This window comes from Mirounga leonina, unplaced genomic scaffold (genome assembly GCF_011800145.1).
Source record: "Mirounga leonina isolate KUSES-001 unplaced genomic scaffold, KU_Mleo_1.0 Mir_125, whole genome shotgun sequence".
In the NCBI taxonomy this organism is placed as follows: Eukaryota; Metazoa; Chordata; class Mammalia; order Carnivora; family Phocidae; genus Mirounga; species Mirounga leonina.
The window spans coordinates 27,849,884-27,867,629 of record NW_023270305.1 but is presented as its reverse complement, the minus strand read 5'-3'; the positions used below and the strand labels follow the sequence as shown (position 1 = coordinate 27,867,629).

Here is a 17,746-nt window from a genome sequence, read left to right as displayed (position 1 = left end):
CTGACATTTTTTTTTTAAAGATTTTATTTATTTATATGACAGAGAGAGACAGCAAGAACAGGAACACAAGCAGGGGGAGTGGGAGAGGGAGAAGCAGGCCTCCCACTGAGCAGGGAGCCCGATGCAGGGCTCGATCCCAGGACCCTGGGATCATGACCTGAGCCGAAGGCAGACGCTTAACGACTGAGCCACCCAGGCGCCCCTCATGTTACTGACATTTTGCACATTACTCTTAGACCAGTCTTTCTAAATGACCCCTTCCTGCTCATCATTGCCTTACTCAAGACCTAAAATAGCTCCCTATTTAATGAAAGCTTCTCTGAATGTTTAAGGTCTGCCTTGATGTGATTCCACGTCACTGAACTTTAAGTTCTGACTCCCTAAACTCTTCTATGCCCTGGGCCCAGCCCTATATTTTTATTTTATTAAAGGTCAGGGACTAGGCAGCTTTGACCCTAGGCATCTGCATTCCCTTCCTAGTTGCTTGATGTGAAGCCCAGAAGAGGATTTGATTCTGAAAGGCTGCTGGAATTTAGCTTACCTGCATGAATCCCAGTGGAACAAGATGCATTTCTCCTGAGAGGTAAAGTCAGATTCAAGAAGCTGGATTGCCAAACAGAACCCCCCCCCCCCCAAATCTACTAACAACCCTATTTGTCCACCTTTCTTAAAGCAGATGAGTGACAGGGAAGACTTCACGTGTGGACTCTTGAAGCAACTTGAAGAAAAACACTTCAGAGAGTGCAGAATCTATCAGAGTGGATAATATCTGGTATTATTTAATAATGTCAAGTAGAAAATAAAAGGGACTATTGACAAACTTTGACCAATGACTATATCTGAGAATTCTGAATCTTCAATTTATTCCCTTGTCAAAAGTAAATTGAGGATCAAGTATTTCCCCAAGATATTCTGCCATTGTCAGCAAGATGAGACTAGAACAAATTCAGAATACTAATGGAGTTTTGAGTATAGTGTTAAGTGAAACAGAATGGGGACATAAATAAGATAGTTTCCTTTTGTTCCCTTTTTAAATTTAGTGATCTGCAGAGCATTTTTAAAAATGTGAAGTACTCTTCCACCTCCTACTAAAAATTCTGAGGGCAGGGCCATTTTCCCTTTTAACTGATATCTTCCAAGAGGGCATACAGTACTGGAGACCTTAAATTTGGGTTTTTTTTTTTTTTTAAGATTTTATTTATTTGACACAGAGAGAGACAGCGAGAGCAGGAACACAAGCAGGGGGAGTAGGAGAGCAAGACGCAGGCTTCCCGCCAAGCAGGGAGCCTGATGCGGGGCTCGATCCCACAACCCTGGGATCATGACCGAGCTGAAGACAGACAATGACTGAGCCACCCAGGCGCCCCCCCCCTTTTTTTTAAAGATTTTATTTATTTTTTTAGAGAGCGAGCGAGAGAGAAACAGCATGAGAGGGGAGAGGGTCAGAGGGAGAAGCAGGCCCCCCGCTGAGCGGGGAGCCCAATGTGGGACTCGATCCCAGGACCCCGGGATCATGACCTGAGCCGAAGGCAGACACTTAACCATCTGAGCCACCCAGGCGCCGGGGTGCCCCCTTTTTTAAAGATTATTTATTTGAGAGAGAGAGCATGAGAGGGGGGAGGGCCAGAGGGAGAAGCAGACTCCCTTCTGAGCAGGGAGCCTGATGTGGGACTCGATCCCGGGACTCCAGGATCATGACCTGAGCCTAAGGCAGTCGCTTAACTAACTGAGCCACCCAGGCACCCAAATTTTGAGGTTTTAGCTTCACCAAATGATCATTAGGAGTATCAAATCTTGGAATCAGAAATTGGTCAAATTGGAAGTATGCCATATTTTTAAAATTGAAAATGAAACTGGTGGAATTAATTTTAATATTTCATTCAATATTTGAATTTAATTCAAATATTTAAAATTTTCATGCAATGTTATTTCAACATGTAATCAATATAAAACTTATTGAGATACCCTACATCCTTTTTTAAAAAACTAAATCTTCAACTACTTTGCATTTAGAGCACATCTCAAATTCAGACTAGCCACATTTCAAGTGCTCGGTAGCCACCTGTGGCTAGCTGTATTGAACAGCACAGTTTTGGATAGCCATCTGGAGCTTCTAGAGGGAAAAGATAAAAGGATTATTTTGATCATTGGAGATGTTGGAAGGATGCTTGCTTCTGGCCATGTGGCAAGCACTCTGCACCTGTAGAAGGCAGTCTTCTGCTTCCAGTAGGTCAAGTGGTGTCCAAGCCTGGGAAGCCTGTTGTTACCATCCCTCAGACACATTTTTAACAGATCTCAAAACAGCTGCTTTGATCTCTGTGTGCCTGACTCCTTTGTTCTTTCTGAGTTGGATCTTTTATTATCTCAGGTGGGGAAGAGATGTTATGTATGAACCTTTAACAACCCAACCAGGATATGGAGGAGGAAGTATCTAAGGTTGCCAGTTAGTGAAAGATAAAAGATAGTTTGTGTGATCATTTCACCTTTTCTGAGCAGGATATTAGAATCCATTTATTATGATTCTGGAGGGAGGAGGATGTTCTATTAGAATGTGCAAAGGACGAATGGTGCTGGCGATGGATGTGCCCAGTAGAAGCCACTAGAGCTCCCCCACCACCCCAAAATTGTCAATATAAAACAGAAAAATTACAGCCATGATGATATAGTTGGAGGACCTGGGAATGATTTGTCCCACCATTTCCTTTCTGATTCCTTGATTTGTCTGGTCAAAAAGCTAAATCCTGGAAGTTAACTATCTCTGATATTACAGAAAAGCTAATGAAATGGAGTCAACTGTAGCTACTTCTGTGCTTCACCTTGTTTCTACATTGGAAGGTAGCTGTAAGTTGCCCTTTGACTGATATGTAGCCACTGATCTAGTTAACACATTATTTTCTATACCCATTAAGTTGATCCACCAGTAGCAGTGTAAATTTAATTTCACCTAACACACTAGCAATTTACTTTTACTGGCCTGCCACTGGGATATTTTTTTGCATTATACCATAATTTGATAAAGCAAGATTTAAATCATTAAAATAATGAAATTATTCATCATACTAATGACAGTATCTGTTAAAAAGAGAAGGAGAAAAAGCCAATAAATAGCACGTAATCAAGTTAGTCACTGCCGTGGGCAACTGAGACTCAATCCCACTGGGACCTGGGAGTCATGTTGAATGAGCCTCAGAATTATCTGCCCCTGAAGTGGGGAGCATTTATCTACCGGCTTCCATCCCCTGTCGGTTAAGTGTTGCTGCATGAACACCCAGGGTTTCTGTAGTCATCCCCATGGCAAAGTCAGAGACTAACTCCAGGGAGGGAAGTGACAAGGGTGGGGTACAACTGAAGCGAGGGTTTATCTGATTATGTTTGTGCAAAAGTGTTTGCTGCAGCATGGCTGGGGTAAAATTTGGGCCAAGGGAATATGAGGTAGTGTACCCAATAGAGAGTGAGCTCAATTGAATATATTGAACTTGAGATGTTTGTGAAATATCCAGACATATGTGGAAATGTTCTGTAAGCAAGACTGAGTTAAAAAGAGCAATCTCAGATATATGGCTATCTGAAACCATATGAGTGATGGGAAATAGCTTATCAAAGTGTAGGTAGGAAGAGACTAGGATCTAGGATAGGTCCTTGAAGAACACTGAGATTAAACGGGCATGAAGAGAGGAAGAGCCCATAAAAGGAGAGTGAATAGAAGAGGATAGGGAGGTAAGAGAACCACTAGGTGAGAGCAGGGTCACAGGAAAGACTTTCAAGAAAAAGAATAGTGAAAAAGTATTCAATGTTACCAAGTGGTCAAGAAAGACAAAGCCTTAGCCTTTTCACGACGATGGCACCAAAGGCAAAGTAGGAAAACCCTGCCCCTCCCAAAGCAGAAGACAAAGCAAAGGCTTTGAAGGCCAAGAAAGCCGTGCTGAAAGGCATCCACAGTCACAAAGAAAAGATCCGCAAGTCACCTACATTCCCACAGCCCAAGATACTGTGTATCCGAAGGCAGCCCAAATACCCTCCAAAGAGCACCCCCAGGAGAAACAAGTTTAACTGCTACGCCATCATCAATTCCCCCTGACAATGGAGTCAGCCATGAAGAAAATATAAGACAACAACACACTTGTGTTCATTGTGGATGTCAAGGCCAATAAGCACCAGATCAAACAGGCCGTGAAGAAGCTTTGTGACATTGACAGAGCCAAGGTCAACACCCTGATCAGGCCCGAAGGAGAGAAGAAAGCATACGTTCAACTGGCTCCTGACTATGATGCTTTGGACGTTGCCAACAAAATTGGGACCATCTAAACTGAGTCCAGCTGGCTAAATCTAAATCTAAATTTTTTCACCATAGTGGGGTGGGGGGGAGACAAAGCGTTAACGTTCCCTCCCCCCCACCCCACCCCGTGTTTGTCGGTAACTTGGAGGGTGGCGCCAAAGCCATATTGGAATGAATTTGGTTAAGGAATGAGTGGGGAGTGGAAGGTAGAAATAGCAAGTATCCTCAGTGCTGAGTAATTTGGCTTTGAAAAGGAGAGGTCAAGATTGGTAGTTGGAGGGGGAAGTAAGACTAAGTGAATACTTCTTTTAAAATGTGAGAGATGTGAACACGTATCAGGATGCCTTCAGGTACAGGGGACAGAAAATTCTTCCCCAACTTGCTAAAGCCTAAAGGGACTTTATTAACTGATAGAATTGCAAAGCCCCAGTGTAGCTCTTGTTTATTGTTATAATTGGAGAGGCTGTAGAATGGACGTAAGGAGAGGCTGTAGAATGGACGTAAGGAAAGGCAAATTTTTATATCTGATTACAGGCAAGTATGGGAATTCTCTCTGATGCTTCTTCCGGTCCACCCCCATTCCGAAAGTGAGGGAGGAGATGAAGTGGCAGGTGCCTGAGGAGAGCAGAGGTTACAAATATCCTCCTGGAGAACTGGATAGAAAGCTGCATAAAAACAGAGGCATCCACGGTAGGGGTCCGCCTAGGGCAGACGAACAGGGCCAGGAGACAGCTTTGGTTCTTCATCCTTCGGCTTCCCTTCATTTTTACTCCAAATGTCTCCTTCCACCTTTTGAGGAACGTATTCGTGTACCCCGTTTGGTACCTTAGGGGGCGGGGCCTCCGAAAACCGGCTGGGCCTCAGGTTTTCCGCTACGCCCGCGGCCTTCTGGGAATCGTAGTTTTCTGAGGGCACTGTGCGCAGGCGCTCCGTGGTCCTTGCTCCTTGTGGGGCCGCCGCGAGCAGGTTGGCACCCAAGGTGAGGACCAGGGGTCGGGTGTGGTGGGAGCGGCGCCGGGAGAGGGAGGTGTTGAAGAAAGGACGGGGAAGGAAGGAGGGATGCGAGGCGCGGTGACGTGAGGCTGGACCCGAAATGGGGTGTTTCGAACTATCCCTGGCCCCCGCCCCTAGGCTGCCCTTGATCCGACCTGCTGCGGGGCAGGGGAGGAGGCGCCAGCTGCAGGCCCGGCGCGACCCAGGGCGACGACGTGGCTGCGAGGTGAAGTGAGATGTCGCTAACCTGGTTCCGGAGTGTGAGATGACGTGCTCTGGGGTGCGCAGAGCCGCGCTCCGCAGTGCGTATGCCCCGGGTAGAATGGCGCATTCCCTCCCTTAGCCTTCCTTTCCGAAGCTCGCCCTGCGGTCCTTCCCCTGCTTACCCGTGGTAGGGGTCAGGACACCAGGACTGAACTGACTCCGCGCAAACCTGCTGGTCCATCTTTCCCGGAAAGCACCTCCGTTCCGTGAGCCAGGTTCAGGCGTTTCAACCTCTTACACCCGGCTCGTTGGAGCTGCCCAGCGGCGCTCCCTCTTCTGAGTACTGCTTTCCAATGCCAGCCAGACTTTCGTGCAAAACTTGGTATTTCAGTTAGTCTGCAAATAGTTCTTGAGTACTATGTGGAAGTAGCTTTCTTAGTGTGAGGGAAGCAAGATGTGGCTCCCAAGATTTACCACCTACTTGGAAAGATAAAGATACAAAGATACTTATATACTAGGTGATTGAATCAGAAATCTGAGAGTTCAAAGAAGATAAAGACCCTGACTCTTTGTTTTGTGATGTGGATCCATTTGGTTGTAGATTGGGAAAGAGTTTATACGTTTGGCTGGAAACATCCATAGCTTATTTTAATGACACTGGTGGGCATCTTAAGATTAATATCACCTTTTGGTTCTGTGAAGCACATTGGATGCTGTGTCCTCTATGTACCCCCAGGACTCTAAAGAGCTCTTAAGAGGAGAGGTCTGGTAGCAGAACATGAAGAATGAAACCTTAGGTGAGGAAGGTAGAAGCTTGCCTTTGCTACCTGTCTGGGTCTCTGGGTTGCAAATTACAGAAACCCAGCTCAAACTAGTATGGGGGGGGGTTCATTTTGAGGATACTTGGTTAGGTCACAGAGCCCCAAAGAAAAGACTACAGGTATGTAAACTGGAACAAAACAAATTCAGGACCCTCTCTTAACCCCTTGCCCCTTCTTCTGTATGCCCTTATGTTTCATATTTCCCTGTCACTGCTGACTGGCTTTTTCTGCTCTCAGGTGGCTTGACAAAATGTGACTGTCAAGGGCTCCCAAGTTTTCATGCCCTCAAGTGGAGCCTCATGAGAAGAGACTGATCTCTTTTTCTTGGTTCCACTTCCAAAATTCCATGGGAAGGACTAATTTGTTCAGATGCCAATCAGCTTTGGCCAGGAAATGGAGTCAGTTTTTATTATTGTATGGATGTGAGTAAAGCTATTTCCTTGAAAAGAGTGAAGTGTTGGCAGAGCTCAAGAGACAGAACAATAGCTGCTGCTTGTTGCCTGTCACTCACCTTGAAGTAGAACTACTAAGAAAATTACTTTTTGTAGAGTAGTAGGCTGTCCTGGCCATAGTCCCTTTCTCTGAGAACTGCTCTTTGTGCTCCTTGGGAATGGCTGAGTGGGCAAGAGGTGGAAACATGATCTAAGGTCATTAGTCTCTCAATGGCTAACAACCAATAGGGCCTTAAGAATTCTAAGTAGGAAACACAGAGACCATGGCCAGTTAATTGTGGGTGTTAGATCAGTAAGCCCGGGAGGGCTGGGAGTTAAAGACCTTATTGAACCTTATCTGTACAGAGGACAATGTTCTTTTTTTTTTTTTTTAAAGATTTTATTTATTTATTTGAGAGAGAGAATGAGATAGAGAGAGCATGAGAGGGGGGAGGGTCAGAGGGAGAAGCAGACTCCCTGCCGAGCAGGGAGCCCGATGCAGGACTCGATCCCGGGACTCCAGGATCATGACCTGAGCCCAAGGCAGTCGCTTAACCAACTGAGCCACCCAGGCGCCCCAGAGGACAATGTTCTAAGAACATTCCTCTGAGAACATTCTCTTGGGGGATAAAGAGATGCAAGACCCATTTAGCCCTTGATGGCTTGAGAGAGTACCTTTTGTTTCAGCACCATTCTCATTTGTGGTCGCCTCCATGCACATGCATACACAGAAATTATAAATATAATCTTGCTCTTGGCCATTCTAAATATCCAAGATGGCATATACAGGTTCTCTGTGTAGAGCTCTTAAGAGCAAGAGGTAAAGATATGCAGCACCATCATCCTTCAATATCCAGTGGGGTACACAAGTCTATTAATGAAAAAAATAAAATCTGATTGGTAGTGGATCACAACCATAATTGGAATCCAGAAGATGGTGCCAAGTAGGATTTATCGCACTGGATCATATGGATTGTATTATATAGAATCAGCCTCAGATGAGCACTGATGGATCCCTTTACCCTTTCTTTTTCTACTCTTCTGTCCTCCCTACTGGTACTGACTCCATCTTGCAACAACTTTTGTAATAAATCCCTGACAGAATATTGTTATAGCATTCTCTGTGGGCAAGCTTGGGGAGACCATTGTTCCTGGCTCCACTTCTGGAAGGGTTTTTCACTTTCCCTGACTAAAACTTCTGTCAGATGAATTTTTCTCTTGAGAATATTGTTATCTCTCATGTCTTCCAGGTACTGTTATGTCGCAGGTTGTCTCCATATCGGGCCCAAAGATGAGTAGGATTGGAAAGAAGAGGACAGAGATTCTTCATCCTAATCCAGATGTATAGTTATTCTGTGTAGTCTGCCTTCGCTTTTTTTTTTTAAAGATTTTATTTATTTATTTGAGAGAGAGAGTGAGAGAGAAAGAGCACAAGAGGGGGGAGCGGGAGGGGGAGAAGCAGACTCCCCGCTGAGCAGGTAGCCCGATGCGGGACTCGATCCCGGGACTCCAGGATCATGACCTGAGCTGAAGGCAGTCGCTTAACCAACTGAGCCACCCAGGCGCCCTGCCTTCGCTTTTTGATATTTGACTGCTGACAGCTTTTAAGACTCACTCCTCCTTCCCCTTGTGTCCCACACCTGGACAAGCTGATAAGGAAGCCTGAATGCTCTCTCCCTGGGCATTGGCAAGAGATTCACATCACACAAACCCCTTCCTGTGGGCATGGGAACACTCACCCTGGCCCTAACCACAATAAAAACCCAGGCCAGTCTCCTTTCCTCACTCTCTCAAGCCATTTTGGGCCTGCTTGAGAGACGTACCCTGGTCTCTCCCAGAGACCTCAGTTACATAAGTAATAAACCTTTTCATACACTTGGTCTGTGTTTATGTGGCATCATCATTCTCAATATTGGAACCCAACTTTGGGTGGGTCCTATCTGCCTCTGCAGGTGACCATTACACTCTGGATACCCTAGCTCTCTAGCTAATCCTTTATTTCCCATGGTCTTCTGTGATGCCAGCCAATGCTGCAGGGGCAGTGGTCAGTTAGTCATCCTGGTTGGTCCTGCTGCCCTGTTTCTCCTGCAGGAGAAGCAATTGTATTCAGTCCTGAACTCACCATTGAATATCTGGGTGTCATTTTGCATATAGCCTCCTAGTTCTGTGGAAACTTTAAAAATGACTAACAGAGGTGCTTGGCTGGCTCAGTTGGAGGAGTGTGCAACTCTTGATCTCAGGGTTGTGAGTTCAAGCCCCATGTTGTGTGTAGAAATAATAAACTAAAAAATAAATAAATAAACTTTAAAAAAAATGACTCTACCAAAAAAAAAAAAAAAATGACTCTACCAAAAAAAAAAAAAATGATCCTAAAGAAACTGGCTGCAATCTCTAGAATCTGGTGTCTGACTCCGTTTCTTGGTTGGATGAGACCCGGTCACTTTCTTGAAACTTTGGCAATCAGGAAGGAATTAGGACAGGAGGCCAGTGCTCTTCAGATCCCGGTAAGGGCCACAGATGTCATGAGGCCTAGATGCTGTTTAATTACAGTATCCTTATAATGCCTACTGTACCCTAAAAATAACACCTGAGTTGGCTTGAATGTATTTCTGGTCCTTAGAATGAAACAAAACTTGATTAATACACTAATAAACTAATTTGCTTTTACTTTTTTATTCTTGATCATATGGACTTCACATTAGCTTTATTTTATTTTTTGTTTTTTTTTAAGATTTTATTTATTTATTTGACAGAGAGAGAGAGCCTAAGTAGAGGGAGCAGCAAGCAGAGGGGTGGGAGAAGCAGGCTTCTCACTGAGGAGGGAAGCCTGATGTGGGGCTTGATCCCAGGACTCTGGGATCATGACCTGAGCTGAAGGCAGACGCTTAACCGACAGAGCCACCCAGGCTCCCCATTCACATTAGCTTTTAAAAAAAGTGTTCGTATAAGCATCTTCCTGGTCATCTTGAACTTAAAAGTCAAATTGAGTTATTTATTAAATTGCTTATTTATGTCAAAATACTACAGAGTACAATGCTTATTATAGATTTATAAAATGGTAAAAATTAACTTCATTGTAAACTGTTTGATTTTTTAATAGTTTTCTGGTGTGGGTTCTGTTCCCAGGAAGCTGCTAACTCAGGAACAGAGTTACGGCAATATCCATAATTTCCGTCTCCTGGGAAACGAATTTACTTCTAGGCTTGCTTTGCTCTTCGTAGAGTATTGAGAGTAAGGGCTGTTTCATACCTAATTGATATGTAGAGATTTTTAGTCTGGGTCAGAGAACTACAAAATGCAATTGGTCTCTTTCATGTTTCCTTCTCTAGCTCTGCCAACTCTGGCCTGGGCCTTTTCCAAGAGAACATAGAGGAGGAGAGAATGGCGGCCAGATGGCAGGTGAGTTAGATTTTCTTTAGTCCGGAGCTTCTTTGCAAGCCTTGGAGATTCATCCCATTATGGTAAAAGTTGGGCTCTGAAGAGAAGACGAGAATGTTTGCTGGCTTCAGATTCTCTTCTTTCTCACCATGCAACACAGCTGTAGGGATCTTCCTTCTGAATGGCCCTTCATAACGCCTTGGTGACCGGCCCCATCATGTCTTTTGTAATGGTTGGGGACCAGAGGATTGAGGCAGCTCTGCCCTTAGCAGTGAGCTCAGGGAGTGCTTAGAGAACTCTCATGAGAATATAAAAATTCTGAATCTTCTAGTCTGGACTGTTACATTCTTTTCAAAGGGACACCATATTTTTTTATCTTTTTTCTCCAGTTTTAGTTCTTAAAAGTATCTTCCATTCCTCATACACTTATCATGGATCTTCCCTTGACTTGAGAATCAGTTGTTCAGGCTGAGATCCTCATGGATCCATGAGTGTTAGAGCTGAAAGGGAATTTAAAGATCATCTAATCTAATTCTTTAATTTTATGATTTAAAAAATTGAGGCTAATAACAGTGTCCCTGAAGTTTGGAGGTTCTGCCATGGATATGACATGAGTCTATCACCAAGAGTTTCATGCCTCAGGTCACAGACCTGTACCTCTTTTTTTTTTTTTTTTTTTTTAAGATTTTATTTATTTATTTGAGAGAGAGAGAAATGGAGCATGAGCAAGGGGGAGGGCAGAAAGAGAGGGAGAAGCAGGCTCCCCACTGAGCCAGGAGCCCAACGCAGGGCTCAATCCTGAGCCAAAGGCAGACGCTTAACCAACTGAGCCACCCATGTACCTCATCTTTTTTTTTTTTTAAAGATTTTATTTATTTGATAGACACAGCGAGAGAGGAACACAAGCAGGGGGAGGGGGAGAGGGAGAAGCAGGCCTCCCGCCAAGCAGGGAGCCCGATGCGGGGCTTGATCCCAGGACCCCGGGACCACGACCCGAGCCGAAGGCAGACGCCCAACGACTGAGCCACCCAGGCGCCCCTCTTTTTTTTTTTTTTTTAAGTAGTCTCTATGTCCAGTGTGGAGCCCAACACAGGGCTTGAACTCACGACCCTGAGATCAGGACCTGAGCTGAGATCAAGAGTCAGACACTTAACTGATTGAGCCACCCAGGTGCCCCTCAGACCTGTACCTCTTATGTAAAGTATCCAGTGCTCTTACATCATTAAAATCATTTCTTTTTAATTTCATATATCCTCCAGTGCTGTATTCTTTTCTCTTACTCAGTGAGACATAAAAGAAGACACATAGGTGAGTAAGAACATGTTTGTCTTTTCAGAAGTTACTCAAGTTTAAGGATGTGGCTGTGAAGTTCTCAAAGGATGAGTGGAAGCAACTGGTCCCTACTCAGAGGGCTCTTTACAGGGAGGTGATGCTGGAGAACTATCAGGGTTTTGTTTCTTTGGGTAAACATGACTTTCCTTGGTGATTCAGAATCTGCCATTGGGTGTGTGTGTGAAGATGGCCGCCCTTCTTTTCTTACTGGGGCAGAATTGTACATCTTCGGATAGATCCCCAGGAAGGGTGTAAGTGGTTTATTTATTTTTTGTTGTTTGTGTTTAACTAATAGCTGTCAGTACTGTCAGTAAATGGCCTTTTTGATCTGGATAGAATCTGTAGGATAAGTGAAGTTTGGTCTGAGACCCTAGCTTTAAGCAAAAAATTGTATTATATAAAATGGAAAATGGGTACCCCCTTTCCAGGGAATTTTCAATAAGGGGGGGAAAATCAGATATATGTTTATCTCTGTTTTCCTAAAATTGGAAAACAGTGGAAACAACGCAGGCACTTGGGAATAGGGATTTAGGTAAATGAATCATTGTACATCCATAATGGAGTACATTGTACATCCACATGGGCCTTGACCATGAATAATATTTATAGAGTTAGAAAGATATTAATAATATCCTATTAAATGATAAAAGCAGTATATGAAATGATTGGAACCTGAGTACATTTATAACATATATCTATATGCATAGGAAAAGTCTGGAAGAATCTACACCAAAATTTTTTTTCTTTTTTTTTAGATTTTATTTATTTATTTGAGAGAGAGAGAATGAGAGAGAACACATGAGAGGGGGAGGGTCAGAGGGAGAAGCAGACTCCCCACCGAGCAGGGAGCCCGATGCGGGACTCGATCCAGGGACTCCAGGATCATGACCTGAGCTGAAGGCAGTCGCTTAACCAACTGAGCCACCCAGGCGCCCGAATCTACACCAAAATTTTACCCCTAATTATCTTTGACTAGTAGGCTTACAGGTAACTTTTTCTTTTTTTTATATTTCTTAATTGTCTACAATGAACATGAAATATTTTTTTTAATTAAAAAAATTTTTTTTTTTAGAGAGAGAGTGTGTGTGTGTGTGCACGAGCCAGGGTTGGGGGGTGGCGGCTCAGAGGGAGAGGGAGAGAGAGAGAATCCCAAGCAGGCTCCATGCTCAGCGCAGAGCCTGACATAGGGCTTGATCTCACGACCCTGAGATCGTGACCTGAGCCGAAATCAAGAGTTGGACACCAAACTGACTGAGCCACCCAGGCACCCTGAACATGAAATATTTTTAAAACTACAAAGATGAGGAAACATTTTTAAATGCATAGTGATTAACACCAAAGTTAGTATAGTGGTTGCCTCATGGTGGGGGAGGAAGAGGGGATGAGGGAGGGGCTTCAATCTTAGTATTAATGTTTATTAAGTTAGATGGGTTCATAGGTGTTTGTTTTAGTCCTTATGCATTTTGTGCACTTAAACATTTAATAGTGCAATTAAAAACTAAATGTAGAAAATTTATATATGTCACTAAATAAATTTATATATGACATTTATAAATGTCACTACTTTAAATCATTAAAAACCAAAGACATTATAATTTTTCTTTTTAAGAATTTCTAAAAAATTGTTTATTAATGTTTTCAGTTTTAAGTCTTTAATATTAACTGCACATAAGTTGAATATATTTCTTAAACTGCTCTAGTTTGATTTATAGTTGCATCAAATTCAGTATAATTGCACAGAAGTATAATTAAGGGCTACAAATCTATTATTTAAAAAACTACAAAAGAAAATGGGATAGCTTCTTCACCTTAGTTCCTTGAAGTGCAGAACCTTCTCCATATTCTACTTCTCTAAGCTAAGAATTTCCCCTCAACTCACAAGAATACTCGTTCCATCTGGGGGAGGTTCCTAGATCAGAGAAAAATTAGTGAACTACTTCAATAGATCTAATTTAGACTTTCTAGAAAGTCAGTACTGACTTCCCTTCAGAGAAGGAGAATTAGCATCTTATCTTAGAAATTAGCATATGCTTTTTGGATACTTCCATTTTCCTCTCTAGAGAGTAAGGGGATCTTATTAAACCCTGGGATAGTTGTGAATTTCCATCCCAAACAGCCATTTCTCATTTTGTCCTTTGTGAGCAGGAATTCTAGTTCCTAAACCTGATGTGATTTTCCAGTTGAAGAGAGGTGAAGAGCCATGGAAACTTGATTTTCAGGAAGATGAAGAAAGTGAAGTTCCAGGAAGCACTTTCCTAGGTATGTGTGAACTGGGTAGATGGGATTTCGCTGGACAGTTCACTTAGAGACCACTCCTTGTGCTAGTCATAGGCCTACGGAGAGGGTCACTTCTCTACTGGGTCTTTGTCTGGAAAACTTATGCCCAGGTAGCCACGTGGCTTTCTTGTCACCTTTTTCAGGTTTTTGCTCAAATATGCTGCCTTCTCAGTCAGGCCTGCCCTGACGACCCTATCTGTAGTTGAACTCTCTCCATCTCTTTCCTCCTTCCCTGCACTACCTTAGCTCTCTTCTCAGGTGTGTCTTCCTAACATACTGTATTTTTACTTCTTTATTTTGTTTCGTGTTTGTCCACACCTACCCTGATGAAAATGTAAACTCCATCAGAGGTTTTATGTTGTTCACTACTGGATCCCCAGTGTTTAGAACAGCACCTGGTACCTAGTACACACTCAGGTATTTGTCATATGAACAAACAGGTATCAAGGTCCCACCTGTTGGGGGTTTTGGGGTTGGAGGCTGAGGGAGGGTTGAGACCTATTTGTATTGAACTCTGATAATACTTTTTTATCTTTCCTACTTACCTTTTACCATATCTCTTCCTCTTCCTTTAAAAGCCATTGTCATTGACAGTTCACCTTCTCAGGTTCTAGCTGGTCTTCCCACTTACTCTCTGCTGTTTAAACTCACTGACGTGTAATAAACTGCCCAGTCATTTCCATGCTTCTTTGTGTATCCCCTGTTTTTCTGCATGTACCTCTCCCTGAAATGTTCTTCTTTTGGTTGTTCGCATGGTTAATATATCTTCCAGATGACCATTCTTAAGTTTTCCCTCTAGAGAAGACCCCACTCCAACTTCCATTCATTATTTCCTTCACTGGACTTACCATATCTGTTACATTTTATTTGTTTACTCTTTGTCTTCTGTCATATAGAATATAAGCATCATGAGGGCAGGGACCATGTCTCTCTTATTCAGTACCTAGCACTTTGTAGGCACCTAGTAAATATCTAATGAATGAACAACAGAAGCTTGTTTGGCGAGCTAATTGCGCACCTTCTACTCCTCTTCTCTGTTCTCTTCTCCTCTGCCATTTTTCAGCCTCTCTGTGATGTTTTTCTTTTGAGGAGTTATCAAGAAACCAGGCAGTATTTTGTATTCATTCTTCTCTTTTTTTTTAAGATTTTATTTATTTATTTGAGAGAGAAAAGAGCGTGAGTGAGAGAGAGCACAAGCCAGGGGGAGAGGCAGAGGGAGAGGGAGAAGCAGACTCCCCACTGAGCAGGGAGCCCGATTGGGGCTCAATCCCAGGACCCTGGGATCATGACCTGAGCCGAAGGCAGACCCTTAACTGACTGAGCCACCCAGGTGCCCCTGTTCATTCTTTTCTTAACATAGATAATGTTCTTTTTTTCACTAATATTAAGACGCAGTTATATCTGTAATTTCTATTTGTTTTAGACCAGAATGCTAGACTTGAGAGCCAGGACTCAACTCAAAGGCAGGATGTTTCTAAAGAAGCAAGGTCACAAAAGACATTAATGGAAACACTCAGAAAAGATGGTCCTCTGGGTCCTGTACTAGGCCCAGAAAACCTTGAGGGCACCAAGAAAGAACATCTTTCAGGGGAGACTTTGAAGAAATCCTCCCCCAAGGAAGACTCGCAAAGATCCACTCCTGCCAAGAAAACCAACAGTAAGGGGAGAAACCTTGAATGCAGCATATGTGGGAAGACCTTATATAACCACTTATCCGTCACTCGTCATCAAGGACCCACACTGGAGAGAAACCTTATAACTGTCAAGAGTGCGGGAAAGCCTTCAGCTATGGAAGTAGTCTTAAGAAACACCTGATGTCTCACACTGGGAAGAGCCCCTTTGAATGCAATGAATGTGGGAAAACTTTCTATGACCGATTAACCCTTACCGAACATCAGCGAACTCATACTGGAGAGAAGCCCTTTAAATGTCACGAATGTGGCAAGGCTTTCTTTGTCCGCTCATCTTTTACCCACCATCAGAGAATTCATACTGGAGAAAGTCCTTACGAGTGTACAGAATGTGGGAAATCCTTTAGCCAGAAAAGCATCCTCACTCGCCACAAGCTCACTCACACTGGAGAGCGGCCTTATGAATGCAGGGGGTGTGGCAAAGCCCTGTTTGACCGCTCCTCCCTCATTCGCCACCGCAGAGCACACACCGGAGAGACCCCTTTTGAATGTAATGAGTGTGGGAAAGTTTTCTTTGACCGCTCATCCCTTAATCAGCATCAGAAAATTCTAGTGGAGACAAGCCCTATAAATGCACCGAATGTGGGAAAACCTTCCTCCAGAAGAGACCGCTTACTCAGCATCAGAGAGTGCACACTGGAGAGAAGCCCTATGAATGCAGCGTGTGTGGGAAGGTGTTCAATTGCAAGTCCTCTATCATCCAACATCAGCGACGTTATGCCAGGCGGGCTTCAGACTATCACAGAGGTGCTTCAGCCCGGCAAGGGACCCCCACAGGAACTTAAGCCACTTTTGTGCAAGATCATGAAGATTTGTGTTTGAGCACCTTCTAACTGCTGCTTATTCTCATGCCTCCATTTGATACTAGAGTCTCAGTAAATAGTCTTAATGGACCATGCCATAGACTTCCCCTTGGATGCCTCATACTTAGTATAATACTCTGAGGATCCCCAGATTGGTCAGAAGCTCTCCAATCAATGTTTTGTAAGTGTTTGAAGGGGACCCTAAGATAAGCATCATACGTTATTTATTTATTTATTTATTTATTTATTTATTTATTTATTTATAATTGTTTTTTTTATTTCTGGACCACTCCATAAGAATGGGAACTATTTCATATATGTGCACTGCTGTGTCCCCAGTGTGGTGCCTGCCACTTATTACATATTTTCTCAATGAATGAATACCTGTCTAGTCATGAGAACTTGAGTCCCCAGTCAAAAGTAGTTTCTAGAACTAGAAACTTCAGTAAGAAAATTAACATGAAGGTAATATGTATGTAGGACTGTAAATACCTTCACTATAACTGCCCTATTAGCTCTTAATCCACTCTTCTTGGAGGTTTCTGGAGCCCTGGTTTGGGTATGCCCTTGTTCTTCCCTCAGGATCCTTAGTTTCCCTGAACTTTGGCTCTAACCTGACCTTTGGGCTCTAGTAGACTAACCTATCACCCTTGTTTCTAGGTTAATGGTTGTGTTTTTGTTTTATATTTGTTTAATCTCATTGATAACTAAAATTCCTTAGCCTGGTTTTGCCATTCCATCCATACCCTGGACACAACACCTTCCCTTTCTCATAATGTATTCGTGTATAATTGCTGATGGGAAAAATATTCACACCAAATGTTCAAAGTCCAATTGCAAGCTGGCTATAGCCATGGTAGATGGGTGGGTTTCCAGGCTGAAGAAGTCAGCTACAATGAACCAGGAGATGGTGCTATGTCTAGTCTCAAAGAATATCACAAAGCCAAAGTTAACTCCAGGTATAGCTCATCCATGAGTAGTCATCCTTCAGTACTAAAGCCACGGACATGAGAATGTAACTGAGACCCAGGCTACCACATCCTATTAGACATGATGTCCTTCTTGCCAGAACATCAGTATCTGTGAAACCAAAATGCAGACTGTCCTCTCCACACCTACACAGTGGAGACATAGATTGGCTTCCTCACACCTACATCTTGAGAATTCCTCCTTAGTAATAAAGCAATAATTCCAGAGAGCAGCTGAGAGAACACAAGCACTTAGATGAGGAGGAGGACAGGTTCCTCACATCTAGATTTTTTTTTTTTTAAAGCACAGTTGTTTTAATTTCTTATACCACATTGGTATTATAATGGATGAAGGATAGAGAATTAGCATGGCACTCTCTTCTTTCATCTTGTTAATAGACAGGAATCTGGAACCTTGGGCAGGACAAATGGAGTTATAGTGAAGCCCAGTAGCAGAGACCACAAAAAATCAGTCCCCATGATGATCAAAGATCTGTCCCCTTGTATGATGCCCAACCTATAAAACATGCCATAGGTATCATGTAAAAATGTGGATTCCTTTCCATCACACA

At 43.2% G+C, this 17,746-nt stretch overlaps 1 protein-coding gene and 1 long non-coding RNA gene across 2 annotated transcripts; both read left to right on the top strand.

The window, feature by feature from the left end:
* The first annotated feature begins 210 nt into the window (after positions 1 to 210).
* LOC118007835 lies at positions 211 to 826 on the top strand. The gene is made up of 2 exons (XR_004678500.1): positions 211 to 583; positions 677 to 826. It is a non-coding gene; the product is annotated as an uncharacterized LOC118007835 (long non-coding RNA).
* Positions 827 to 11,227: 10,401 nt separating this feature from the next.
* Positions 11,228 to 16,926, top strand: LOC118007833 (zinc finger protein 2-like). The gene is given in 5 exon segments (XM_035001018.1): positions 11,228 to 11,566; positions 13,581 to 13,694; positions 15,136 to 15,438; positions 15,441 to 15,950; positions 15,953 to 16,926. Coding segments are annotated over 5 exon segments (1,197 nt in total). The 5' UTR covers positions 11,228 to 11,532; the 3' UTR covers positions 16,189 to 16,926.
* The last annotated feature ends 820 nt before the right edge of the window (positions 16,927 to 17,746 follow it).